Source organism: Epinephelus lanceolatus, chromosome 21 (assembly GCF_041903045.1).
Source record: "Epinephelus lanceolatus isolate andai-2023 chromosome 21, ASM4190304v1, whole genome shotgun sequence".
Lineage (NCBI taxonomy): Eukaryota > Metazoa > Chordata > Actinopteri > Perciformes > Serranidae > Epinephelus > Epinephelus lanceolatus.
Window position 1 is genome coordinate 15,772,744 of NC_135754.1, and position 27,853 is coordinate 15,800,596.

A 27,853-nucleotide genomic window follows, 5' to 3' on the forward strand; every position below is an offset into this window, starting at 1 on the left:
ATGCATATATCAGAATAAATTGAGAATAATGATAATTGATTTACTGTTTTAATGGTTTTATCCTTTATGTCAGCTCTGTCATCTGAGCCACCTGGAATATTAGAGCTGCTTCACTCAGGTGCGTTACTAACAGGCATGTTAACTGTGGAGATGTGCCGCTCAGTATTATGTGAGTAAGCAAAAAAATATTCACTTAAATTGTATTGCCTGAATAATCATCATTTTAAAATATATTATCTTAGTTTCACATGTATAAAAAAATCCCCAAATAATCACTTTTAAATGTGCTGCCTAGCTAATTTTTTTGAATAGCGAGTGCATGGTTATAGCATTTGTGGTTTTGGGTCAGGCAGCAGATCTTGTGTTGGCGAGCCGGGTTGGGTTGCAGAACTAATTGGTCATATGTGCGGGTGGCGGGGCAGGAGCTGTAACACATGTTGCGGTTTTGGTTTGGAAGCGGGTCTTGAGAATCAGATCTGTGCTGGACTCTGATTTGCTAATTATCACTAAACACAAAGTACAGCTGAGGCTGATGGAAATGTCATTTGCTTTGCAAGATTTACTTCGGCTGACCGACCGACAATGCCATCCTTGGAGCCGCAGCTCTGGCATGACTAAAAAAAATCTGAATTACACAACACTTATGCAAGAGCTACAGAAGAGACACTGAAATGTTGTCAGCACTCTGTGCACGGTTGCCCAATCAGGAGCCAGAGAGGCAGTGACAGCAAGAGCGTGAGACAAGTTGATGCAAACAACATAATTGACTTTTAGACCACAGTCTTTTTCTCCCTCGCTCTCACATGTATCTAAGCATGTGCTGACTCTGTCTGTCACTTCACTGCACTCTGTCGTCTCTCTTAAGTTTCATTACAATACAATACTGAGCAATACAGACAAGCACACAGCAAAGGCCTGGGCCAAGCCAGAGTTTGTGACCTTTAACCAAACTGAAGTTTCTATTAAAGACTCGAATGTCTGCGGAAACAACGGGGGAAGTTTCTTTTGGAGGACGCACTCAACCATGATGTACTCCTCTATATTAAATTTGGCACCAAGCATTCCCTGTTGACATCATTACTTGTTTGGACATCTCCTGCACACTCTACTATGTGTTGGTGGAATTAAATGATAAAATCCCAAAAAGGCTGCCATGTTTACACACGTCATCTTCAACATTTGGACTTTACGATCCAGTATCCTTCACGGACAGCATGTGTGCAGTCATTTTTAGCATTTATGGCCTCAACCATGGAAGAGTTAGCACACTAAAAGTGACACATAGAGTCAATCTGTTAACCCTCAGTAGGTTTAACAAATTAGGAAAATTTAGCCACCATTAAATTTTAGATCAAACTGTGGCATTATTTGTGTTTTGTTTCTTATATTTGAAGGTGCTGTATGGTAAATGGTAAATGGACTGCACCGTATAGCACCTTTCCAGTCTTCTGACCACTCAGAGCGCTTTTTACACTACTCCATTCACACACACATTCACACACTGGTGGCCAAGGCTACCATACAAGGTGCCACTTGCCACTCAGTAACCATTCAAACACTCTTACACACTGATGGAACAGTCATCAGGAGCAATTTGGGGTTAAGTATCTTGCCCAAGGATACTTCGACATGCAGACTGGAGGAGCCAAGGTTCGAACCCCCGATCTACCTCTGAGCCACAGCTGCCCCTATGGAACTCTGGAGAATGATAGTAGATAGCTGAATCTTATTACAAGTTTGTCAAATACCAATGCTTTGGGTTGGTAGTCGGACCGAACCACCAACTCAAAGCCTTGGTATTTAAGAACATGGGAATGAGGCTTAAACATTTATGGATGAATCCCTCCGATGTTTCCTCTAACGCTAATGCTACCCATCTTGATGTGCACTTCTCTTTCACCAGTCAACCTAATGTGAGCAGTGCTGGAGAAAGCAGAAAGTGAAGCAATACCTATCCCAAGTACATTTCTCAAAGACTTCTCAGAGTTGTTTAAAACTATGTGGGTAAACCATGCCAAACAAAATTAGAGTAAGTAAACTATAAATGTGTCTGTAGAGGGACTTTAATATATTTTCTTGAGATACAAAGACAAGCTCATGAGCCACACCTCTGGTAAGTAGCTGGGTCACTGATATTCCACATCACTTCCTGCCCAAAAGAACCCACATGTCCACTGTCCTTTGTCCACAGTCCAGCGGAGCCGTCAGCTGAGGCTGTGAGGATGAACAATCTGTCAGCCACCTCAAGGACTTCCACACTTACTAATGCTCTCTCATGAGCCTTCCAACACTGCAGCAGAGGAGGACAATCACAAGCTGGCTGTGTGGAAAGAGAACACCTCAGGTATAGAGGGATATACAGTACAGCATACATTTTTTATGTATTCGCACTGCCTCACACACACAAAGACATACACTCACCTCGCGTTGGATGTCCAGTGCATAGTGATAGATGTCCCAGATCTGAAGCCAGCCCGCTGTGTCTCCGGAGACCAGGATGGTATTTGTGGTCTGATCTGAGCTCAGGCACAGCACACGCTCACCTGGCTGCTGTGGAGCATAGAACTGGCCTGGAATAGGGAAAAAAAAACTTTATTTATGCAGTTTTCCAAACATAACAAACCCAAATAAAATGTAGATGCATTTACATTTTTATAAGAGTCTCCTGTAGGTTTGGGCTCCTGAGGGTCTACAAGGAGAAATTTGCATGTGTATAAATGTAGTTATAGTCAGATTATCTTCCAATGTCAAGAACACTGTCTGAACTTCTGAGGCAAATTGCTACCCTTTAATGTTATGTCACACATCTCCCTATTATGTCACACTCTCAAATTCCTCTCTGCTAGAAAAATGTATGGACACATAATACAGACATATACACACACACAAATGCACACTGGCTCACTCACACACCCATGCATGCTTGTACACATATGCCGCGGTCACAGTGCATGAATCCCACACCACTAAACACAGATGGGATCTGGAAAGAGACATAGTTGTGGGCTGCCAGGAATGGTACAGGCAGGAGGCCAAGTCGACAGTTCAGCCTAACTGTCACTGCTCGGGCTGTTTGTAAATCCGTCTTATGGGAGGATCATTACAACTGACAGCTGCTTGTCAATTGCTCGTACAGTTTGGTGCTTCGACCTCCCTCATACTGGGAGAGTTTTATTCTAAATTCATGTTCTTCATACATTCTTCTGAATAATACACTAAGCATTCACCCTACCTCTCTCTTCCCCACTCACCGTAAGTGAGTGTCTGTCCAGTGATGCTCCAAAAGCAGACACAGCCAGCCTGCGATGACACCAGGATACCTCTGTTCCTCAACTTCCTGTTGCTGGCCCGATGCTGAAGGAACAAGAGGCTGTCCACAGGGGGCAAGGTTCTGGATGCACATGAGCAGAGGAAAAAATAAACAAGCAATAACAAAGGATATCACCCACTAAGGATGCAGTACTCGTGAGAATATTGTATAGTTTCCATCTAGGCACTTTTTAAAAATCTTTTACTTGGATGACATTTATGACATATTTGTCCATCCATTTTCATGTGCTTATCCAAGGCCGGGTCGTGGGGGCAGCAGGCCAAGCAAAGCACCCCAGTCGTCCCTCTCCCCAGCAACGCTTTCCAGCTCCTCCTGGAGGACCCCAAAGTGTTCCCAGGCCATATGAGATATGTAATCCCTCCAGTGTGTTCTGGATCTACCCCTGGGCCTCCTACCAGTGGGACGTGCCTGAAACACCTCCAGCGGGAAGCACCCAGGAGGCATCCTGATCAGATGCCCGAACCACCTCAACTGACCCAACTGATGAAAAGGAGCAGTCCAGATGTCTGCGCTCCTTACCCTATCTCTAAGGCTATGCCCAGCCACTTCACAGAGGAAACTCATTTCAGCCGCTTGTATCTGTGATCTCATTCTTTTAGTCACTACCCAGAGCTCATGACCATGGGACATGTTATTTGCTTTACTCTCCTTGTGTTGTGTTTATTGTACAGCACTTTGTAACTTTGTTTTGAAAGGTACTATATAAATAAACGTTTACGGACCATTGGTTTATTCTTTAACAATGCATTGCATTTCGTAGCATATTATATGCTTGTTTTTCTTTAATGCAGTATAATATTGTCCTCTGAAGTGTTGTGGAGTAGAGGTAGCGTAGAGTGGAAATAGTTAAGAAAAGTAAATAAGTACTTCAAACACTTACTTAAGTACACTTCTTGAGTAAATATAATCAGTTACAAAGTCTTGGAATTTATTGTGTTATCCTTAACATTTTTGGAGAGTAATAAAAAAAGATTAGTGTCAGTTTGATTAAAGTCAAAACTTGTAGGATCCCACATCTGGTCAGTGGTGCCTATGATATCACAAGTGATGAAGTGAGGAGACAAATTTTAGCTTGCTCAAAATGAGTTTATATTGGGACGGTTAAAAATCTTAGCAGGTCGACCACAGACTATAAAGATAATCGATGTAGCCACCATGACGTCACCCATTGGTTTGTGGGCTCCCATTTTAAAGCCTCTAGTTTGGCATTTGGCCGTAGCCAACATGGATATTTAGAGCCAGAAGTGACCTGAGGTACAGGACTGCATTGGGACTGGGATCCCAAGAGTCCTGCGGGACCCAATACAAACCTCGTAGGAACACTTGGTTTTATCTTTGCTGCTTGTGGGAGCAGGCGGTCGAAAAAAACACGTGGGTTCAAGAGATTAATTAACTTGAAGGATGGAGATGTCAACAAGTGAAGCAGAAAATAAGATAAAAGCAAGACATTACAATACAAAAGAAAAGTAAGGCATATTATAGATAATAATAATAACACTGAACCCCAGGGACACCAGAATAACTGTAATTATGAATGAAATTATGCACTAGAATGTAATTTCAGTAGCTATTACTAACAGTTATGATTATCTTTCTTAATACCACAGTAAAATAATGTGTTTTCCCTGTGGCAAAGCAGAAGACTCAATTTATTGATAATCAATCAGGGTGTGCAGGAGCAGGATTAGGAAAACAGTCTTGCGCAAGGCTTTAACAAGAGGTGACGATATTTGAATGAATTTTAACTTTAACATGTGTTTTTGGGCATTTTTAACATGGGTGTCTATGGGGACTGACTGGTGTCTGGGGCCTCAGGAGGTCACTTGAGGAACTTCAGTTTTTGGCACTTGGTGTCAGCTTAATTCTTCAGTTGCCACTTGAAGATAACACACACACAAAGCTACATTTTCTCACCCATTCTGTGTCTGTCTCTGTAAGTGAAGCACTGGTCCTTGCGTCTCAAGCCTCCAGATAATGACATCTCCATCATGGCTCGCCGTGGCAACAACGCCCAGAACAGAGCACTGACACATGGCCAAGATGTCTGATTTGTGGACACCGCTGGACTTCCATGACATGTCAGCTCTTACATACAAATCCTATACGTACAGTAAAGATGGCAATATTAAACAACAGCAAAGCTTGTTACTGACTACATAAATGAAGGAAACATTTGAATGTAATATTCAGGTTCAAAATCAATAGTCCTATGCTGTATTCCACTGTGTGCCTGAGCTTGTTGGTTGAAATTGTGCAACTCCTTGCACATCACTTCTCACCATGTGACAGTTTACAAATGATCTGAAATCACATGTAATTGTTTGTGTTGCCTTGTGGAAAGCAGCTCTATTTCCTTCTCTGCTTTACTGATTTTGTTTACACCTCTGGGCTACAGTGTTGAGGTCAGCTCTTTAAAATGGACTACGCGGAGGCTCAGCATGATGGACGCCAGAGAAATACTGCTGCAGATGTCTTGCATGGCACAGATGTCTTTGATCTCAGCAGGTGCGTGTGTAAATGTAATTTACATCATTCACTGATACCATTTACTCTTAAAAAAACCCATCACCTGCTTGTTTATTTTTTACTAAAAATGTTTTCTCGCAGACCTGGCTCTGCTGACACAGGGGGCTTTACAATGAGAAACATTATGAGTAGGGGAGAAAGAGGACTGGGAATTTGCTGGAGAAGCATGAATACTGAATGTTACTGCTGTAGTCGAGGGATGAATCCAACCGCAGAGCAGATGGTAGTTAAAGGTTGAGAGGTAAAATGTAACACAAGAATTTGAGGTGTAAAAATATGCACGTCTAGACTTTTGTCTCATGTTGCAGGTCATACTGGTGTTTATACTGGCACTGGCAATGCTTCATCTTTATTTTTTATAACCAGAGTGTCAGCGTGCATTAATGTGTCAGTGGATGTGGTGAATCTTTTTTATGCTCTAAAACGTTCTAGACATTACTAACAATAAAAAGACACAAGAGTTCTGATTTAAAGATACCACAGATTCACCTACATATTTATTGGATTTATTCAAATACACTTTGTGCTACAATTGCAGGAAATATTTTCTCAGGCTGAACGACAAACTGTTTCTTAACAAAAATGTAGTGTTTTAAGTCTGTACCAGATTAGTCACTATGGTGACAGCTGTTTGTGTGGGAATCATCATCCAGCATTCAACATCTGGGGAAGAACTTGTGGATGAGCAAAGGCGTGTAGGCTAAGACTTTTCGATGTGTGCATCTTGATGTATTTAAGATTTTTGGTCATTAGTGAATGTGCGTGCTGCACTTCCCGGAATCGCCTGTCAATCTAAAGTTCTTGTAATGTATTTAATGCTGTGATTCTGTCTTTTTTGTCTGTCCAGTAATGATATCTGCTCACGCTAACTGCAGTTATCCTATTTTTCTAAACAAATGGCTCTTACTGTTAGAAACATGACAAAGTATTTTTTGTCCAGCAAAGCATTTTTCCCTGAAGAGACCTACCAGACATGCACAAAATTAAGAATGTCTTGCATTTTTTCTTACTTCAAGTTTGATTATATGAGGTATCCTGCGGCAATGCGCCAAAGAAAGCAAGGAAGAACAACACTGCTAGCAAGCAATATACTTGAACAATGCGAGTTTCACGCCTACAGAGGATTACAGAAAGCAGATTCTATAGAGCACTCAGGGAGAACTGATACAATTGTATTGACATTTTTTCTCAAACTAAGTTGTGGCTATGGAAACGTAAGTACACACATAATAGGCTATGCAACTAATTACACTCTTACTCGCATCCAAATGTGAATTATCTGCAATAAAATCCAGCAGACATATAAGGAAAAATTTACGCTTCCCAAGAGCAAGCAATAAAATTAATGTTGTTGTAAAAATACCTAATAAATGCACAGCTGAGGTAATAAGGTTTCAGTAAGGCACAACAGCATTTTAACATAATTCTAATAGTTTTGGAAATATATCCAGAGATATAGTGGTTGTGCTTGCAGATGTGCATATCAGTAAAGACTGGACTATTGGCCTTGGCAGACTGGTGTGTGCTCTCCAAGTTCCCTTCTATTTATTTTGTTGTGTTAGTTAAAAGTAAACAGTTAAAGAGTAACTTAAAATCTTGTTTTGCTGCTATTCAGGGGTTTATGTTCTCACTTCGTTGTGATACTACATGGATCTACTCCCTCTGACATCACTGTTATGTGTGATTACAGGTGCAACAGGCCTGAAACATTCAACCAGAGAAGGCAGGGAAACACTGATTCTCAGCCTGGTGTAAAGTCACTTTTAAGTTTCATTTTACCTTGGCAGTTGCAATGTCATACTGAGCGATTCGCTGGCTCCACCCCACAGCCAGCAGCTTGTTGTCATGGAGACAGGTCAACCCGGTGACCTCAGAATTGGTGACAGGCTCCAGTTTGTGCAAATTAAGGCCATTTAGTAAGTTCCACACCTGCTGGGGAAACGATCCTCTCATTAACAAACTCTTTCTCTCTGACTTTCTCATATATGTGAAATAAATATGTATACACATTGTTGGTGCACCAACTGGAACAAATTCAGCATTCTTGTACAAACTGATAGTAAGAAGTGGTATCAAACCTTAACAGTGCCATTGCGAGCCCCAGTAATCAGCCTTTTGTGGGAGGAGTCTAGTGCCATGCAGGTGATGGCATCCTCTCCATGAGCGTTTAAGATCTGAAGTCGCCTCCTTCCTGTCTCCACATCCCACAGAGACATAGATGAATCGACATGTCCAGTCACTACCTGTCTCAGAGCAGGGTTGTACAAAGCGCAGGAGAGGGCAGGACCACTTTGAATTTTTGGTTCCCTCTCTTCATCTGTCAGCCATCCGGCCCCTCCTCTTCTTGTCTCAGCCAAGTTGAGCAGGGCCAGGTAATCTTTGCATCCCACCACCAGATGAGATTGTGTATGCTCAGGAAGAGGAGGGCTCAGCAACAGGAAGGGGAAGTTGCAGTGTTCTGGGATTCGACCTGGCTGTTGGCAGGGGAACTGCAGGGAGACGGCTTTCAAACAGTGATGACTGGAAATGTCCCAAACCCTCAGCTCCTGACAAAGAAACAATTCATTCACTTAAAAATAAACAAGCTCTGTTGTGATCATGTTGCATAAAACAGATCTAAGCATCATCTCTAATGACTCACAGCATCTCTGGAGTAGCTGAAGATCTGCCCAACAGGTTGGTAGATTGCAACATCCAACACAGTGGTGCGGTGACCCAGCAGCGTAGTTACGGGACGTGTGGTCACAAATCGAGTCCATAGTCTGACTGTTCGGTCACAACCTCCTGTGACTAGCAACTGCAGAGACGCATTGTAGTCGAAACATTTAGCTCCCTGAAATGAGACAAAAAGACCAGGATGGGATACAGAATATGTTGCTTAATGCAGATACACATGAACTGGTGTATAAAGGGACAGTTCACCCCCAAAATCAAAAATACACCTTTTTCCTCATACCTGTAGTGCTGTTTATCCATTTAGATGGTTTTGGTGTGAGTTGTTGGGTGTTGGAGATGTCGGCTGTAGAGATGTCTGCCTTCTCTTGAATGTCATCGAACTAGATGGTACTCGGCTTGTGGTGCTCAAAAAAATACATTTTAAATAGTCAACAGCAATGTCTCTTTCCATAAATAGTAATAAGATAAAGATAATCCACAAACCTTGTTGTGAGCAGTTTCATGTAGGAACTATTTTATTTCTACCGAACTACACCCCCCAACTGTATCACTGCGCAGAAGGAAGAGTGCATCTACTGCTATCTCACCTAGCACCACTGAGCTAGCTAACGTTAAAGCTCAGCCGAGGAGGACGGCATTAATGTTTACATTTTGCACTGTCACAAGCACGAGCCTCTGATCCATGAGTAGATGCACACATCCTTCTGCCTGATTATACAGTTGCCGGGTGTAGTTCGGTAGAAAGAAAATAGTTCCTACAGGAAACTGCTCAAAACAAGGTCTGTGGATTATCTTGAGTAACCAGCTCATGATTTCTGGAACGAGACATTGCTGTTGAGTTTTACAAATGTATTTTTTGTGCTTTGAAGGTCTCTACAGCTGATATCTCCAACACTCTGCAACTCACACCAAAACAATCTAGACTGATAAACAGCACTACAAGTAAGAGGAAAAATATATATTTTGATTTTGGGATGAACCGTCTCCTTAGTGGCGCTGTCCCTTGAAAAATAAAGCATGCTCATGCTTCTAAAGATATAAATAAAGTCAGCTGGTTTCAATATTTTTGAACTGAGGAGTTTTTCATTGTTAAAATGTCCAGACAGTTAATTGGAGTATAAAATGAGCGTGCTTGCTCAAAAAAACCCCATTGTGAATAACAGGAAGCATCACCACCCAGTTTAATAACATTTTGTGCAGTAACATTACTTTTTCTCTCCACAGTCAGTGGCACCGTCTGCTTCTGCGTGCTGAGCAAGAATCAAATTTAGAAATAAGTAATTTGACTCACATTTCATATTTGTTCTTCTACATAAAATTGGCTCGGGATAATTCAGTGAATGGGGGATGCACTATTTGCATTTGCCATGTAATGACATTTATTGATTTCTAAATAATTTTAATGGAGTGAAAGTGGATTTCCAAACCCTGACCCACCCAGTTAGGACAGGGTCACCCAGACCAGAGTACTGTGACATGTGTTCATCTGACCTTGATCCACATCAAAAGTATATAATGACAAAAATCATTACACTCTCTCCCTGTTCTTTTACGTCTTATTTTTCTCATTCAACTTAAAATAGAGAAATAAATGTCTGGAAAGAGTTGGAATTCTGAGAGACCAAAACACTGAGTGCTTAAACCTGACTTTGTGAATGTGTGTTCTTAAAAATTCAACAACAGAACCCTTCATTATACAAGTATAACCAAAAGAATAAAGTATGATGCACTATTATATAATACACAACACATAATAACCTGCTATTAACGTCAGACAAAAATCACACTGTGTCATTTACAGTGTCAGTTACCTGCTTAAGTTTCCAAATATAAGGTTCCTGCTTCAGCAACACATTCATAAAGACCACAGAGGTGGTGTCACTTTCTGATGATGTCATGACAACATTGGCGTCAGGCTCAAACATCACTCTGTTGATTGGCTCCTGGTGGATGTTGGGGATGTGACGGTAGGAGACCATGTCATTGTGTTTACCGAGGTCCTGTTGTCACGAAGGATAACAATAAATGCTTATATGTAAAATGGTGTGAAGTCAATAAGTGCTTATTATTGCTGACTCACTGTTACACTGTTTAAAATTTGGGTTTGCATGGCACTTTTCTCTGCAAGAACCAGAGACTGAGCTAAGTAGACAAGGCCATGCTTACTGGAAAAAAGATCCTCTGCGGGCCCTTCTCTGCCTTGGATGGATTTTTGAAAAGACCTTTAGATGGGTTCAGAAACCACATGAGATGTACACCTCCTCTTTCATCCCCCAGTAGCAGCAGTGAAGGTCGCTTTGGACACTTTGAGGGAAAAACCACATGAAGTGATGATTTTATTGATTTTCGAGTACATTTGTGAAGCAAAAAAGGACATCTCAAGGGAGTGGTCCTACCTGAACATCATACCAGTAAAAAAGAGCAGTCGGGACACTACGAAACCCTTGGAGCAAAGACGAGACAAAGAGTTAACACTTGAAAATTTGGATAATTGTACCGTCACTGATTCTTATTAGTGAACAGCTCAGTTTAGTAACAGCAATCACGTATACCAAACAAGTGGACATCTTCAAACAAACTGCCCATGGAGACATTGACAAAATGCAAGTCCCTGCAGTCAGTTGCTATGGCGACCTTGTGGACGTTGCCCATAGAGACAGCATCAGTGGTCCAGCCTCTGAATCTCCTGGTGTTGGCCACTTCCTCTGTTGGATCTCCAGCAAGCTGCATTAAATAGAATTAAATATTAAACGTGTGAGTGAGTGTGTTGTGCTTCCATGTGAATGTAAAAGTAGTACCATGATGTCACTCACCCCTAGGGTTTTGAGGATGTGTAGGCTGCTGCTCCAGACAGTGATCTGGCCTCCCTTACTGACACTGACATAGCGGAGCGGAGGAGGGTGGGAAACAGCAACCACACGCACTGTTGGCTCCCGCTGCGGAGGAATGAGTTAAAATATAATGAATTTAAAAAAAAGGTCGTTGGAGCAATAAAAGTATTACTTTTAGAAAAATGATGCATAAGAAGAGCAAAGAAAATTAGAAAACTGAGTGCAGCTAGTAAACTTGTCACCCCGCAGAGGATGCTAACGGCAACTTCTGGAGCAATCAATATGCCTCAGCCTGCCTTATAGCACTGGCAGCTAACACTTTAAGTATCATTTATAAAAACGTGTATGTGCTGTAAGTTTTAAACCCATATAAAAAGATTACTGTTAAAGCCCAGGGCAGATATCTAACCTGGGGACAAGAGACAGACAAAAACAAAACTCGTTTTGGGGCAGAAAACCTCCATTGGCTAACAACACACACGGCTGGCTAACGTTGTTAATATGCTAGCTAACTGCTAACACATACAGCAGACAGGCAACAGACACAATGCAACATTTTTCTCCACTGGAGCCCTGTTTCTGTCCACCTGACAAATATAAATCCGATATTCACTTTCTTTTTTAACTTCGTTTTGGTCTCTGACAACGTCTAAGGTGCTTTAGCTTGCTAACGTTGGACTTTCGTCACCAGCTAGCATAACTGCTATCTTTGCCAGCTGGTGCTGGGCAGTTAGCTTTGCTGATGCTGAAAGCTTCTGACTGGTAAGTTGGTAAGAATAAGACTGGCCTGTATACTTTTACAGTAGGCTTGTCATTATTAGTGACTCTTTTTACATTAAATGTAACATAATCTGGGGTTACTTACATGTAAGTTAGTGTAGGAATGTTTGTTTTATTAAAGTTACATTTGTTAGGCTTTGACTGAGTAAGGTTACAAAAACTACCTATTATTAAAGTTTTTATTAAAGTTTACCCCAAAATTAAAAATACATATTTTTTCCTCATACCTGTAGTGCTATTTATCAATCTAGATTGTTTTGGTGTGAGGTAACGAGTGTTGGAGATATCAGCTTTAGAGATGTCTGCCTTCTCTTGAATGTAATGGAACCAGATGACACTCAGCTTAGGCTCAAGGAGGTAAGAAATACATTTGAAAAACTCAGCATGATGTCTCTTTCCAGAAATTATGACTCAAGATAACCCACAAACCTTGTTTTGAGCAGTCTCATGTAGGAACTATAGAGTGCCCCAGAAATGAGTCGTAAAACCTGGAAATGAGTTAGTGTTTTTGCACTGTTTTTGCACATGTCAATGGGTTTTTGGTTAGATGCCTGAAGTGACTTCTTTGGTTAACACAAGCTTCAGAGAGTTTCACGTTTTGTTGTACAACATAAAATTTGTCAGTTAGTACCACACCTGTGAATTTTGAAGCTTTATGTGTCTTAAAAAAGGCAGCTGCTAATAAGTAGCTAAATGAGACTCCAGGACGCCATCACGCCAAACATGGCTTTGCAGCCTTGTTGTGGTGGCGAAGTTAATTCATACGATTGTGGTGTAGTTCATTTATAGCCTAAGTTTTTACTTCTGGTGATTGAATTTTGGCTTCAAAAATCATAAAATAGGTGTTCATTTGTGAAGATATCGGCCTATCTTGCAGACCAAAACATGTAAGTATCATAAATGTTTGTTTGCCACAGAGTTTAATTTGAGCAACTAATCCAAATCCAATGGAAAAATCCCATAGGCTCGTTGACGAGAGGAACAGGGGTAACAGTAACTTCGCCCAGAAAAACAGAAAAACATCATCCCCAAAATGCTCTTTTTTCTTTCTACCAAAATACACCTGCTAACCATATCACCACACAGAAGGAAGCATGCATCTACTCATGGATGAGAGACTTGTGCTTGTGACAGCGCAACATGAGCTGCTGAGCTGTAATGTTAGATAGCTCAGTGGTGCTAGGTGAGCTAGCAAGAGATGCACGCCTCCTTCCACGCGGTGATACGGTTGGCGGGTGTAGTTCAGTAGACAGAAAATAGTTCCTACATGAAACTGCTCACAACAAGGTCTGTGGATTATCTTGAGAAACCGTGTCATGATTTCTGGAAAGAGACATTGCTGTTGAGTTTTTCAGATGTGTTTTTAGGCACGTTGAGTACCATCTAGTTGCCATCTAGTTCCATTATATTGGAGAGAAGGCAGACATCTCTGCAGCCAATATCTCCAACACTCGCCAACTCACATCAAAACAATCTAGACTGATAAATAGTACTACAGGTAAGAGGAAAAATAGGTATTTTTTACATTTTTGGGTGGACTGTGCCTTTAACCTAGCTTCTGCATTCCTTGGGCAGGTAGACACAAAGTGGGTGCAATCTGTCTCTTCACAAAATGACACTGAGATCTGTTAGTCTTTAAAAAAACCTTTAAATTTGGCACCCCCATTTGGCCTTTCAGTGTATCAGTTTAAACAGTGGAACATCCTACAAACATGCACACTTACTTCTTACTTCTCATTTTACCAGATATCGAATGTTGGATTTCTACCTTGTTATGAGAGCAGTGTCTCATCAGTGGCTGGGAGTCCAGGAGAGCAGCTCTGGGGATGGAGGCTCTTTCTCTCTCAGTGTACTCCAAAAGCAGGTAGGAACAAAGCTGCTGCCAATTCACCTCCCCGGTACAGCGAATATCTACCTGGATATGAAACAATGGCCTTACATCATCATCCTAAAACATGTGTTGGCACAATAAGTTTATGCTGATGGGTGGGCTGTATTACACTATTTTACAGCCTGTAAAGTATGTAGCTAATGTACTTTCTCATAGACATCTCTTTATTTCTCCTTACCTCACTGAAGAACCTTTCAACCCATGTGTCCTCAACATCTGGACCGACCACAGACCTCAAAACATCCCGGAACTCTTCGAATTTCATTCCATGCTCTTCATTTCCTCCTCTGTTCCTTCTACTCCTTCCTTTCGGCCTGTTTTCGTGTGTCTGTGCTCCAGCTTTTGGATGGGTAAATGCATTTCTTAGGTGCTGCAGGTGCTCAGGGCTCAATTTTTCTGCAGGACTTACTCCACAGGCTGGATCACTGCAGCATTGATCATAAAAGAAAATATTAATTTGTGCGGAAATTGGATAATTTTTCAGTTTACTTAATTCTTGTGTGTGCAGGTGTATAGCTGCTTGAAAAACATGGAGGACATAAGCATAAAGAAAGAAGTAAAGACAGTGTGGCTGTGTAGGATTGAAGCCAACAGAGGCCAAAGACTGATTAATTGGGGATAATTTATTGTCTTAGCATCACTTATTTATAGTTTTTGTTAATAAGTTTTGACTGTTTATTAATTCCATCAATGACTGCCTCACAGCATGAATGAATGCAGCGCTCCCAAGTGGCAGCTTTGGGACAACACACTGCTGATCCAAAAGTCCGTCTTTCAAAAAACTCTTTATGATGTATATCCATCTGAAACATCCACTAAGTGACAGGAATATATGTGATCTGAACAGTGCACTTGGTAAATGTTGCGAATGGGGAATAAGTTTGATTTTGGGGGACGTGCTTAAAACATCAAAGTGTTCTTCACCACCAGCAGCTCCTGTGTGGCCCCGTTGCTCAGGGAGACTCCAAGCTGGAACAATAAGTCACATGTCTCAGCATTGTGAGCTCTTTTCCAGGTCCATCAGGACATGCATGAGTGGTCCTTTACATCATACACATTTCTCACTAATGCTAATGGAACCATAAAATAATTAAGTAATAAAAGTGTATTAGTTTGCTGAAAAGGGAGGTCAGAAATGACTGCTGTGTCTCAAAGAGTTGGCGACACTGTGTGTGAAGGGTGGAAGAAATCCTTGTCAGTGTCTGAGTGGAGAAAATTTGTGAATCTGAACCAGAGAGATGCAAATGTAGAACTCAATAGATGACTTGACTTCTTGTACTGTCAGCTGAAGATTGAAACTGGCATATATATTTCACAGTATTTTTTTATTTGACAGGAAGAGATTTGAGATGTTAAAATGTGAGATGATATCACACAATATAGACAAATTGTATGACATTATGGAGAAGTATTGTGAGGTATAGCCTACATACCACATGTAAAATTGGCAAACAGGCTTTTGTATGCAGTAACAGCTCATATACAGTTTATTAACAGTGATCAACAAGCCAAAGAAAACTCACCAAAACCTGCTGTATGGCACTTCTGTCTCATAGAGTACCCATGGATTTTTTCTGTTTCTTAAGATATCCATACTGATAACTGGAGCCTCACTGTTTGAACCCTCTTTAAATTCTTCCAATCACCAAACACTGCTCCATCTTTGCCCGTTGAATTTTACATCCAGTCCAAAGATGCAGCACCTACAAGTGTTGAGGCCAGTCTGAGATCGTCACCATGCTCTGAGTCTAAACATCCAGGGCCTTTGTTGCCATCCCTTCCTCTTGCCTTTCAGGCAAACCTGATGTCCTCAAACAAAGCTTCTCGTCTCCAAACAAGGAAGGAATGTCCACGTCCACGGATCAATAAGTCATCCGTCACAAGAGTTTGATTGCTCAGAGAGGGGGAAAATCAACACATCGCTGGTGAGGAGAGTGTGGAGAGATGAGTATGTCCAAAATAACTGAAAGTCTGCTGGGGGTAACAGAGCCACAAACCCTACAGACAGGCCCTCGGTGGATTAATCATTTATAGACGCAAAGTTAGTCAGAAGCACCCAGGAGAGTTAATATTGGTAACTTTCACACAGGGACAGTTCAGCTGTTCCAACATAATAAGGCCTATGATGACGTCCTTTAAATTATACTGAAGTATATACTTAAGTATATATCCTGTGCAAATATATTCCAACTTAAAAAGAGTGAAATCAATGATTCTTTGTCATAGTTTTACTTCTATAACTATTGCAGTATAATTATTGCCAGGCAACCCACAGCACTCTTACTCACCACTTCAATGAGCATGAGCCACATTGGCCTCTCACCATGTCTAATGAAGGTACCTAAGTCCCAGCGGAGTCTGGTCTGCTGGGCAAATCCTTGCACCTGGTCTAATATTAGACCTTCACACACCAGTAGCCTGTACTGTAACTGGCTCAGATATCGACATAATGCATGTGTTATGTGATGCAATGGCCAGTAATGAACAACAGAATATAATGGCACACAGTAATATACTTTTTCCCAGCATATTTTGGCTTGTTATAGTGAAATAACCACAGGTGGAAATAGCAAGATGAAAAAAATGGCACCTGTTTTGCCATGTCGCCTTTTTACAGCAGGGTCTGTCATAGCAGTGATTAGTGAATCTTTGAGGGTGACCTCAGGCATCTCAGGAGGACACATTTGTCAGCATTTCTGCAGATATGCCAGACTTAAGCTTCTGTTCCAATTAAATCAGGAGGCAGGAAAATAATTGTTTCCAAAGGTATAATGTATTATGCAGTAGAAATCAGGAGCAGCAATGATATTAAGCAGTGCAAAGACAGAAGCAAGAAATGTAAGCTCACATTCCTGGACACATTGCATCTGTACAATCAGGGTTAATTTACCGTCATTCTACAACACAGGCATGCAAAACAAAATGCACTAGTAGTCCATTTTAGGCTGCATAACAAACAGTTATCTTATGGTAGAGATGAGGATGAGGTGGAGTTGAGGAGATTTCTATTGCATAAATATTAAGGGTTTTTTCTGTTTGTTTGATGGAAATGTATCCCCTACTGATGCAGTGCTAGCAGATCTTTTAGTATTATTATTATTATTATTATTATTATTATTATCAAAGAGCCTTGTAGTAATAGTATAGTAGGCTATTTATTAGAGGAGTGGAGGATGAGGTGGAGTTAAGGAATTGCGGTATATTTATGTTTTTTTTTTAAATTTGAAATGTACTTATTTATTCATTTATTAATTTAATTTGCCTTTGTTGAAATGTGTTTTTGCAAATGCAATGCCATTCAGGTTTTTTTAGGCCTTGCAGTGGTGATGAGGTAGGCTACTTTTAGGCAGGAATGGCTCTCCCAGTCAACTCTCAAATATACATGCTATTGCACGGAACGGCCACGAGATGGAGCCACAGCCAAAATATGTGATAGCAGTTGTAGTCTGTTATATGATACATACAAAAAAATTCATCATGGTGGAGTGGAGGATGAGGTGAAGTTGAGAAATTGCAGTATACTGCATATTTCAATTGCATACATACTCTGTTTTTTGTTTTGTTTTTTTGTTTGTTTGTTTGTTATTTTTTTGGTTGGGGTTGGTTTTGCTTTTGTTGAAATGTTTCCCTGAACATGCAACATTATTCAGATATTTTTTTCCTTGACAAAGAGCCTTCCAGTAGTGATAAGGTAGACTATTTATGGGCTGGGGTGGCCCGTCCCAGTGTCAACAACCAAATATATATGCTATTGCGCCGTACAGCCACTAGATGGAGGCACAGCCAAAATATTTAACAGGAGTCTTCCACTTTATGACACACAAGAGAAAAACTATTTTTTAATGGTGAAGTGGAAGATGAGGTGGAGTTAATGAGTTGTCATAAATTTCAATTGCATTTGTTGTTGTTGTTTTGTTTCTGCTTTTGTTGAAATCTGTCCCTGCCCATGCAACGCCTCCTCCCAGTGCCCCCGTGTCAGCTCTCAAATATACATGCTATTGCGCAGTACAGCCACTAGATGGCGCCAGAGGCATAATATCTGATCAGTGCTCAACCATGTAGAGGCAGTGTACCCAAAGACTGGCAGGAATCATTAATACAAAGGAAACATCTGGCGCAATTGAATTCACGAAACAAAATAATCGTTAGGGCTATTACAATATGTAAATGCTCTGAATTCAATGAGGAAAAACGGAACTCCTCTCTTCCTCTGTCAGTGATACAGTCTGTGCCATCTCCTCTCAGCTGTACTCACACGATGGCAGCAACAGCTCACTGACCTCCACTCAGGATAATTACACCCCCGTGATCCGCCCCTATTTCCCTCTTGTTCTCACAGACGGGACTTGGAAATGTACTTCCTCAGCCCTGCCCTGTCTGCTTCAGTGATGGGGCAGTGAGGATGCCAAAGCACGACAATCCTGTGTAGACTTTTTTTTTTTTTCATTTAATTCCTCAACTTCTCTGATTTAATCATTTTTTACCTTGTTTGTGACCATGTTGCGGGTTGTGGTAGAGTCGGCTAAAGGTCTGCCTAAGAAGAAAGTTGGAAGCCCTGATCCAATCACCTCTGTGATCTTTAAAGGTAAGACTCATTTTAAAAGTCTTTAAAAGTTTTAAGTGTGTGTGCTGTGCGGGGAAAATCACTTATAGCCTGTTATTTGGGGATCAAGAAGCATGTGAAGTGAGCTTTTGGGACTAATGTGAAGTTCATAGCTGCTCAATTCACTTTACTTTTATCTAGCATGACGTCATTTTATGGATTTAATAGTTTTACTGTGATTTTATATGGTAGTCCAATAAATAAACTATACAGCAGTGTTATGCTTAAGTGTTCTTGTACTTGTGTATTAATTAAAAGTCCAGTTGTCCATGTATAATTGAAAAGTTAAAGACAAAAGTGTCAGAGTAGTCCCTGTTTAAATGTACAATGTTTAAAACCCTAATCTGCACAAGTAGTATTGCATCATTAAAGACTTTCCCAACATGTCACTGCACATCCAGATGCAAAGACAGCTGGGTAGCTTGGACCAAGCTGGGACCTGTCGTGTACACGTGAGCTCAGACATGTCATGGAGAGAAAAGGCACATTAGGTGGTGCAGGGAAATTAGCCTTTAGCTATTGAATTAAAATGGCATCAGATAGAGAGTGACATTGCCTCCCTGATGAGGAAACAGTCCTGGCAATCAGCCCTGGTTACTCTCAGGTGTTTTCTTTGTACCCATGTCATTATCATCACTCACAGGTGTGGCAGCTTCTCTGTTTTTTTAGCCCTCCTTCCCTGTGAAGGCAGAAACTGCAGCCCACTGAAAACAACTATCACTCTTTTTGCAAAGCATTAAGATCTATGTAAACTTACACACAGCAGTGATTTGACGTTTTCCACAAAACAAGTGGGTAAAATGATAATAGGGGTATGCCTGTGTGTCCCAAACTGCAGAGACTGAGTGTAGAATAATTAATATTCACAAATATATTTCCCTTTCAGATGAGAAGAAGAAAACAAAAGCAATTGACAGTGAGCTGAACCCTGTGTGGAATGAGGTAAATCTCCATCACACACACACAAACATGCACATACTTCTGCCTCTCGCTTCTACTTTGATTTTTAATCTGAGTTAATTTCAATCAGCTTCTAAGGAAAGCTGGAAAAAATGATATATTACAAGACGTCCCCACTTTAAATGCAGCATTACACATCACATGGTAAACATATACAGTACTGTGACATCACATCATATGACTCACAGTATGTATCGTCCATGCCAAAAGATAATGTGATGGATGTAGATAAGTCTAAGAGTTTGTTGCACTGGCTGAGTTGACAAATCATTATTTACCCAGTTGCTTCTTCAGGACATAACAGAAGCTGAAGTACCATATCTGATGGACTGTGTATCCCTCATCTTGTCTTGCAGGTGCTTGAGTTCGATCTGAAGGGCATTGGGCTGGACTCTAGCTCCTACATAGATGTGGTTGTGAAAGACTATGAAACTCTTGGGAAAGATAAGTAAGTGTAATACAAACCCGAGCTCCCTGTTTAGCTTTGGCTTTTGTGCAACAAGCCGGATCACAGCGATGGGAGAGAAGATGTGTGCCTCACCTTACTGAATCACAGTGCAAACAACTTCTTGTCTGAACAAAGGCTTTCTGGAGAACGGGTCTGTTTTTATTAGATGGACGGTTAGCTAACAGTCGCTTTTTCAGTTGTATGGCTGTCAGGTTTTTTTTTTTATTACAGTTATTTAGATACAACGAAGGCAATCAAATATAAGCTGTCACTAGCTCAGCCTCAATCTGAAGTACTTTGGCTGCAAAATAAGTATTTGTACACAACCTGCTGGTTAGGATACACATTAATATCCACACTGTCACTCTAATAGACAAGAAGTTAGATACTATCGTAGTAACCCTGTGTTTGAGTTATGTAGCTGGCTGTTACTGCCCCCTCACACCCTTCTTGCCATGCTGAGACTTGCTGGCTTGTGTGGGATGACTGAGCCTGATTGGGTAACAATGAATGGATGAATTGCTGTTTGTGTTCTCTCTTTCTTTGGGATTTTTGTGGTACTGTGTCACAGAGGACAGGATCAAATCTTAAAGGAAAATACTTTACTTGGCAGTTACTTGCCAGAGCATTGCAGTGGTGCAATCCTAGTGCATACAGTATGAATGAAACTGTGTGAGGAGAGGTGCTGTAAAGCTAAATACTCACTAAGTTGCCCAAAAACAGTTGAAGATTGTTGTTTCCATATAAAGCCTGAGTCACATATGGGACCAATCTGAATCAACCACAAAGAATGTTTCCGTGACATCACTAATTACAATGATCAAAGTCTCGTCTGTGATAAGAAAACAAAACACATGAAAGTATCTCTTTAGAATTTATGTCTAACACACCATGTTCACTGTATATATATTTTTCTGTTCATGAGTTTTATCAAGTTAAAGTTCCTCCAGTGCATGGGACGGTCATAACTGAGGGTGGAGCCTTTCAAATGTGCCTCTCCAGCACTGAGTCCATGTTAACTTGAGTAAAGTTTTCCACTGGGCCGGCCCAGCTGCCACACTCCCTCCAGATCTACGCAATGGGAGCAGAGAAGGACTTCTCTCTTTCTTAAGCAGTTTTCCAGCTGCTGTTATGGGTAATCCCTGTCGTCATGGCAACGAAAGGAGGAACCAGAAAGAAGCAATCGGTGTCTTCTTGACTAATTGGTTTTTAGAAAGGAATGAGGACATGGTAGGACAAAGTTCTCCCTGTGTAGATAGCAGCACAGTCTTCATCATAGGATCTGAATGTTAAATTCTACCTATAATGAATTTCATGAGTTAAATTATGGGCAAAATGTCTTTTTTCCTTTAAACCTATTCTTTGGGTGTGACATGTGATCAAAGTTTGAATTTCTCTCTGCTTTAATTTAAATATTTTTAGAGGTTATTTGCGGAAGTAAAGCCATTTTATATTCACCACATGACCCGTTAAAGCAGTGGTTTTTCATGTCCCTCTTCAGAAGCTAAAATTAAGTTCATGAACCCCCAGTCCTACAAGTTTTTTTAATCAATCATTAGCAATAGTTGGAGATACAACTAATAAGAGGATGCATGTTGAATTTTAGTGAAATAAAGGATAGCATTATAGCACAAGCATATATATAATAATCTTATATACTTTCATATTCACTCAACTTTCACTCCCCTGGTCATTGACACCCCACCCACAGTAACTCTATGCCCCCCAGGGGGGCCCGCCCCACTGTTTGAGAGCTGCTGCATTAAAGTATTTCAGACAGGCCAAAACAAGACTGCAGCCACAAGTCTACAGCCATGCCAGCAGCTCTGTGAGGAATTACTTAAGCACAGCTGTGCTTTCAGCCAAATGCTTTAATCAGCACACTGACATGCTAACAATGCCAGTGCAGGTAATGCTGGTGTGTTAGCACGCTAGCATTTGTCAATGAGCACACCAAGTACAGCTGAAGTTGGAAGGGAATGTCATTAGTTTTGCAGTAATTCAGTCATAAATTAAAATATTGGACTGATGAAGGCTAGATGACTAGTCATGGAATCACCAGGGCGGCTACACAATTACAAATCATCCTCTGGGGAGCATGAATATCTGTTTCACAGCAACCCTTTCAATACTTGAGTTTTCAATGAAAAACAAAAATGCCAACCTTATGGTGGTGTCAAAGAAAATGTCAGGGGTTCACCTAAGTCATTTGGATCAATCCTCTGGGAACTATGAATCTCTGTACAAAATTTTGTGTTAATCCATCAGATAGTGAATTTATATACTTTTCGCTAGCAAGGACCACGCCACAACAATATGTCATTTAAATGTTTATTTGTTACTCAGGAGCTGTTAGTTGTTGACGACTGGTGAATGGATGTAAGTGGGGGGTGAAGGTGGCAGAGGGATGTCTTCTGTTAGATTGGTCTGGGAGGATGTATTGGAGATCGGGCAGAGGGAGACTCAGTGTCGGGTTTCCATCTCAGGCGTTTTTCCACCCAAGCTGATCACAGGCCCCCCAGACAGTACCTAGAATGAGACATGGGAAAGGTATGCACCAGACTGAATAAGAAGAGATGAGGAGAGAAGGGAAGAGAGGATGAAGGAATGTTGGTAGGCATAAGGTAGGGAGGATGATGGGTTAAAGAAAGGGAAAGTGAGGGTGGGTCGAGAAATCTGAGACAAACAGCAAGATGGGTTGACATGCAGATATCCTTACCAATAAAAGGATTAATTGTTGCAATACACATACAAGGAGGTGTATTTGGCATAGCACACAACTGATGGTTATTAGGTTTCATAACTGTATGACCTTCCCAAATAACATTCCCAGTTAACTGGATCAATAACTCCAGTGTACTTTACATTAATGAAAGGAAGATGAAACCACAATATTCTTTGACCTCATTTTATTTAAATGAAAAATACTAAAATCAGTCACTGTCTGATTGGAGCTGGGGAGAGAAAGAGAGAAATAACATCGATTAATACATTCCATCACAGTCATGCTTACAGTGTGCATTAAAGTCACTTACTTCTTTCTCTAGTTTCTTATTTCCAAGTCCAGTTTCCTTAAGATTTTTTTTTTTTTTTTTTTTTTTTTTGTCTATCAAGCTCCATGTCCTGCAGCTTCCTCTTCAGCTCCGTCTTTTCACACTGGAGCTTCACATCTGCCAGCCCTATCTGCTTCTGTAGATGACTTGCATATAGCTGTCTGACAGTTTGTGAATTCTGTAAAACACATATCTATTAGCACAGCAATTGGCAATACTCACTAGGCTATATTTCCAGGCAGGCTGTCAGGCTGTTCAGCATCTGTGTCATGCTACAAATATATTTTCTATGAGCACCACATCACTGACTTCTTATACATTATGTAGTGTGTACAACTGTTAATTTGTGAAAGGAACTTTAATTATGACAGATTCATTTGTGCAGCAAGTGTATATTTTTAGATTACTTACACGTTCAGTCTGTCTGCAATTGTCTGCCACGCATTTTCTCTCTGTTTAATAATTGCTGCTGTTTCCTTTTTTAGTTATTATATGTTTAACCTCCTCATAAATCTCCATGGTGACACGCTGCTCACTGGGCGAGAAGTAAGCCGCACGTGTCCTCTCCATTGGTGCATCAGTGAAACTGTGATCGACCCATGTGGGCTATTTAAGAAAGCCGTGGACGCGCACTCACCTGAATAAGTTACACCTGGCTTGACATAGCCGCTCCTCCTCAGCCTGGCTTGGCGTTTGAACAACCAATTAAGCCAGGATGGATTTATGAGACTTTGTCCAGCCTCGCTTTTCCACTTATCCTGGATTGGTTAATTCTACTATTCTTCTTTTGAACAACAGGCCCCTGGTAGTATAGGCTTGGCTGGTAATCAGAGTTGTTGTTGTTGTTGTTGTTGTTGTTGTTGTTGTAATGTGGTTGTGATGTGGCCCAGCTCCCGAATCTAAGTTGACAAATTAACTTCATTTCACTTCATAAGTGAGAGGTTTGACTTTGAGCTTTGGAAGCACCAGAGAATATGTCAGAGCATCACCAAAGTCACTAAGATTCATCCTCTGGGGACCTTAAATGTCTGCAGCAGTTCACAACAATCCATCCAATAGTTGCTGAGATATTTTAGTCTGGGCCACAAACTCATTGTGCTGCCAGATAAAAAAGTCAGGGGCTCAACAGAGTCAATGGGATGCATCCTCTGGGAACCATAAATGTTTGTAAAGATTTCATGGCAATCCATCCAGTAGTAATAGAGAGGTTTTAGTCAGGCAGACTGACATTCAAGTGAACGAAATCAAGTGTCTAGACAGTGAAGAAGAACATGTTGTATCTTTGTTCTTCTGAACTGTCTAACATTGACTAATAAACCCTTGTGTGTATTTTAGCCACTCATCCGGGAAAATGGTACTTGAGGTGTTGAAGGGATTAGGGCACCAGGATTGATCAGAATTGTATTGTATTAAATTGTATTGTTAGATAATCCTGTCATAGTTTCCTGATTCCGGTTCACTCTTCTTGCCACTCAGACCTCGTGATTAGCTCAGCCTACAGCCCGTTGTTTTCGGCTAGCCTTTGATATAATAGTATAAAACCTTGCTCTGAATGTCAAAGAGAAGTCTACACCCTTGCTGTGAACTTCTGTGTCCACTGCATGCTGAATAAAACTCCCCTGAACCAGCCACAGAATGGGACCTGAAAGAATTCTCTTCAAAAACAGTTAATTTTTAACCCTAAACTAGTTTCACAAAATGTCCTGTCATCTACTGCTTTGCATGCTACTGTTAAAGAGCTTTTTTTTCCTACTCATTTTCACATTAAAATAAGGTTCATGAACTATATGAATACACTTAAGTTCTACACAACAGTGCTACAGACTTTTAGAAGTCATTGCAGGGGTTAGTTTTTCGATAACGCTAACATGGCAGGGAAATGGCCATCTAAATATTATCATTACCATTAAATATTAACCTGTGCTGCATGAATACACTTGGAATGGTTAAATGTGTGGATGGTAAAAACCAGGGTTAAAATGTTTCATAGGAAATGGCTGGAAAAGTGTTTCCGCATCAGAACCATAAGAGTATTGTTCCATTTCCCGTCTTATAAAATGCAGAGTCAGTGAGTCTGTCCAAATGTTTAATCTACCTTGTTTGTTGAAAGGAATTCTGGATTTTAGATTTTAGAGCCTTGCAGGGCTGAAATCTCTGTTGATAAATATGATGCATAATCACAGAGCTGTGATGTTCTCACCCTAGTTACAGATCTGAGATGAGTTGTATCATAACACTCATCCATCTTAACAGATCTGTGATAGTTAGTTATGACAGGGGGAGGGTGCTAACTTTCTGAACTGCAGCCCAGCCAAGGACACTCTTGCTCTTGTGGAGCTGCTACAAATTTAGTGGCAAGCAACACTGCTGTGTGTTGTCTGACTGTAGGAGGCTGACAAAGGGAAAAACTGCATCTACATCCAATAATAACTCCATATGCATAATTCTACCCAGTCTGTGGGTAAGTGTTGTAGGTTGGGACTTAATCAGCTGTGGTGTGACTCAGGGCTTGGCAATAGTCACGGTGTCTGTTATGGTCATTCCTCTGTGTTTACACAGAAAACAAAGGGAAAAATTGTGCATCAAAGCATGACTTACATATTCTGCTCACAACATACATGCAGTACTGGGCGGTAATAATTGTCCTGTGACTTTTGGGAAATGTTAAGGCGAATGTCAGTGCTAGTCAGGGTTTGATACTGTACAATCATACCTTAATCCTTTTCATATTTGAATGCTGTTATCAGAACGCAGTCAAGCTGAAAACAGGAGTGAAAAATATATCAGAAGGGGCAGTAGTTTGGAGCAAGAGGCAGTTTGCAGAGAAAAAATTCTTAGGAGACCGGATGAGTCACATCCTACCTGAGGTCACTTTTTGATTAAGTTCCAACATTATCGCTGAGAAGCCATCGCCAAACTACACTTGAGCATTGTTGGTCACCCAGTGAGAGTCAAGGCTACATACCAGGTTTATAGAGTCACTGACTCTATGGAGAATCCCCATGTCAGCCTCCTTCCTGATGCAGTGCTGCCAAAACAATAACTCTCATCCTCTCTCCCAACAAAACACTGTCCAGCTATTTGTGTTGTGACCTAAACTTTTGGTAACCTGATATGCAGCTGTCTGAGTAGTTGTATAAATTGCATTGAATTATTTATTTATATTCCTTAGCTACAGTGGAGTGCAGCACAGATTTTATGGTCAAATGCTTCGATGTATGCTCCTGGTATTTGCTTTGTCCTTGGAATTTCTTGTCAGAAGAAGTCAAGTTGGGGGGTCTTTTATAGCAAATTTCTTAGTCTCATGACATTTTCCATCCAGGCCAAGTAAAAGTTGTTAGCAACATGCAAGAAATACATCACTTTAAATGTTTGGGTCCAGTTGGAAGCTTGTTCTGGCCAGTCTTGGATGTATCTGAGTCTAAGCCTACAGTGGTGTCAGTGGATCTAGCCTTCGTAGTGAGTTTCTGTCTTGGGTAAATTCCTCCCATCAGGAATGCTGCCAAAATAATATTAGTTCATCCAAGGAATCATAAAGTTTACATGATGTACTGCATTCCTTTAGCTACATTGTGTAAAACTAATGAAGTCTTGCAATAAAAAATCCTTCATGAATGTTACAATGTTTTTTGTTGAAGGTGCAGTTTGTGGTGCTGTAGAACAGTATTGCATTATACAAATAGGAGTTTCTATTATGTAGCCCACCTCCATGGATATAAATGAGGTGGAAAAAAAAGAAATGTGTGCTTCAACTGTCTGGGCGTCTAAAAAGATAAGATAGAGCTTTATTTATTTAGAGGGAACCTGCCCTGCAGCAGTTGCAATACAAAATGGAGGAGTGCAGATACAAAGAATGCAATATACAAGGACTAAAATAACATTACCAAAAAAAAGGATAGCAAATATTAAATAAATACTGCAAATATAAAAGCAGATAACAGAAAAACTGAGGTAGTTGGTGTGAGAGTTCAAGAGTTCAGGATGGTCGAATGATTTATTTATTGGCAACATTTGAGATTTGGAGAATATTTCTTCTTCCCAGAGTTAATAGTTTGTTGTTGCTATCATATTTACTCATTAAGTGTCCGGGCATAAACAAGGAGCACACTGAGCTGTGTAGTTTTTGGCTGCACACCAAAACAGGCACAGCAACAAACCACAAGCAATAACAAACTGCTTCAGAGCCATTTATTCAACTGACACAGCGTGAAAAGGCCACTGTACTTGTCTAACAAGAATCCAGTATTATTGTTAGTCAGATCAAACAGGGACAGAGAGACGTTTATATTTAATTTTGTCCTTGAAATACCTAAGACGTTAACAGAGGAATGTGATTGTTACATCTCATAGAAACTCCTCTTCATTTTTATCCGTTACTCACGGCCGTTTCTTGACAACCTTTTGATTCATTTGTTGTTTATTTTCTACTTCATCATTAAAATGTTTCTTCATTCCTCAGGGAATGTTGTAATGAACAGACCATAAGGAAAATGTTCACAGAGGCAAATGACTCACTGTGTGATACAGATAATGTTTTTGTCATCAGGAAGTTCCTGTGATTTCCAGCCAGCTTGTCAGGTTTACTGTATTGTTATCTGACCAGTAGAAAAATAAGAGGTGGTCTTGTTTGAACGCCTCTGGTTGTGTTTATAGCTGGTGCTCACATGACCTTCAAATGGAGGGGTTAGTTCATCTCAGTTCTGCAGTCTCCGATGATTTAAACACACCATGAATCAGTGGCAGGTAGCGTCTCT

At 40.7% G+C, this 27,853-nt stretch overlaps 2 protein-coding genes and 1 long non-coding RNA gene across 6 annotated transcripts in view; 2 read left to right on the forward strand and 1 right to left on the reverse strand.

Annotated features, from left to right (window-relative positions):
* The window catches only part of LOC144459438 (uncharacterized), a 16,858-nt gene extending 12,805 nt beyond the window's left edge, over nucleotides 1–4,053 (forward strand). The window contains exons 3-5 of the long non-coding RNA XR_013488418.1: nucleotides 2,192–2,344; nucleotides 3,258–3,465; nucleotides 3,569–4,053. This is a non-coding gene — a long non-coding RNA (uncharacterized LOC144459438). The remainder of the gene's footprint in view (nucleotides 1–2,191; nucleotides 2,345–3,257; nucleotides 3,466–3,568) is intronic.
* LOC117247508 (cilia- and flagella-associated protein 337) overlaps nucleotides 1–16,114 on the reverse strand; it is a 23,345-nt gene extending 7,231 nt beyond the window's left edge. For both annotated transcript variants that reach the window (XM_078163512.1, XM_033612095.2), the window contains exons 1-15: nucleotides 15,559–16,114; nucleotides 14,214–14,460; nucleotides 13,913–14,059; nucleotides 11,347–11,469; nucleotides 11,086–11,257; nucleotides 10,930–10,976; nucleotides 10,700–10,837; nucleotides 10,345–10,533; nucleotides 8,499–8,690; nucleotides 7,936–8,403; nucleotides 7,637–7,786; nucleotides 5,246–5,430; nucleotides 3,252–3,391; nucleotides 2,422–2,570; nucleotides 2,109–2,320 (exon numbers count right to left, since the gene is read on the reverse strand). In XM_078163512.1, coding sequence (XP_078019638.1) covers nucleotides 2,109–2,320; nucleotides 2,422–2,570; nucleotides 3,252–3,391; nucleotides 5,246–5,430; nucleotides 7,637–7,786; nucleotides 7,936–8,403; nucleotides 8,499–8,690; nucleotides 10,345–10,533; nucleotides 10,700–10,837; nucleotides 10,930–10,976; nucleotides 11,086–11,257; nucleotides 11,347–11,469; nucleotides 13,913–14,059; nucleotides 14,214–14,460; nucleotides 15,559–15,629 — 2,630 coding nt within the window. In that variant the 5' untranslated portion in view covers nucleotides 15,630–16,114. The remainder of the gene's footprint in view (nucleotides 1–2,108; nucleotides 2,321–2,421; nucleotides 2,571–3,251; nucleotides 3,392–5,245; nucleotides 5,431–7,636; nucleotides 7,787–7,935; nucleotides 8,404–8,498; nucleotides 8,691–10,344; nucleotides 10,534–10,699; nucleotides 10,838–10,929; nucleotides 10,977–11,085; nucleotides 11,258–11,346; nucleotides 11,470–13,912; nucleotides 14,060–14,213; nucleotides 14,461–15,558) is intronic.
* Nucleotides 16,115–18,397: 2,283 nt separating this feature from the next.
* Nucleotides 18,398–27,853, forward strand: part of LOC117246836 (myoferlin-like) — a 35,290-nt gene continuing 25,834 nt past the window's right edge. For all 3 annotated transcript variants that reach the window (XM_033610822.2, XM_033610823.2, XM_078163168.1), the window contains exons 1-3: nucleotides 18,398–18,620; nucleotides 19,525–19,580; nucleotides 19,955–20,046. In XM_033610822.2, the coding sequence (XP_033466713.2) occupies nucleotides 18,533–18,620; nucleotides 19,525–19,580; nucleotides 19,955–20,046 (236 nt within the window). In that variant the 5' untranslated portion in view covers nucleotides 18,398–18,532. The remainder of the gene's footprint in view (nucleotides 18,621–19,524; nucleotides 19,581–19,954; nucleotides 20,047–27,853) is intronic.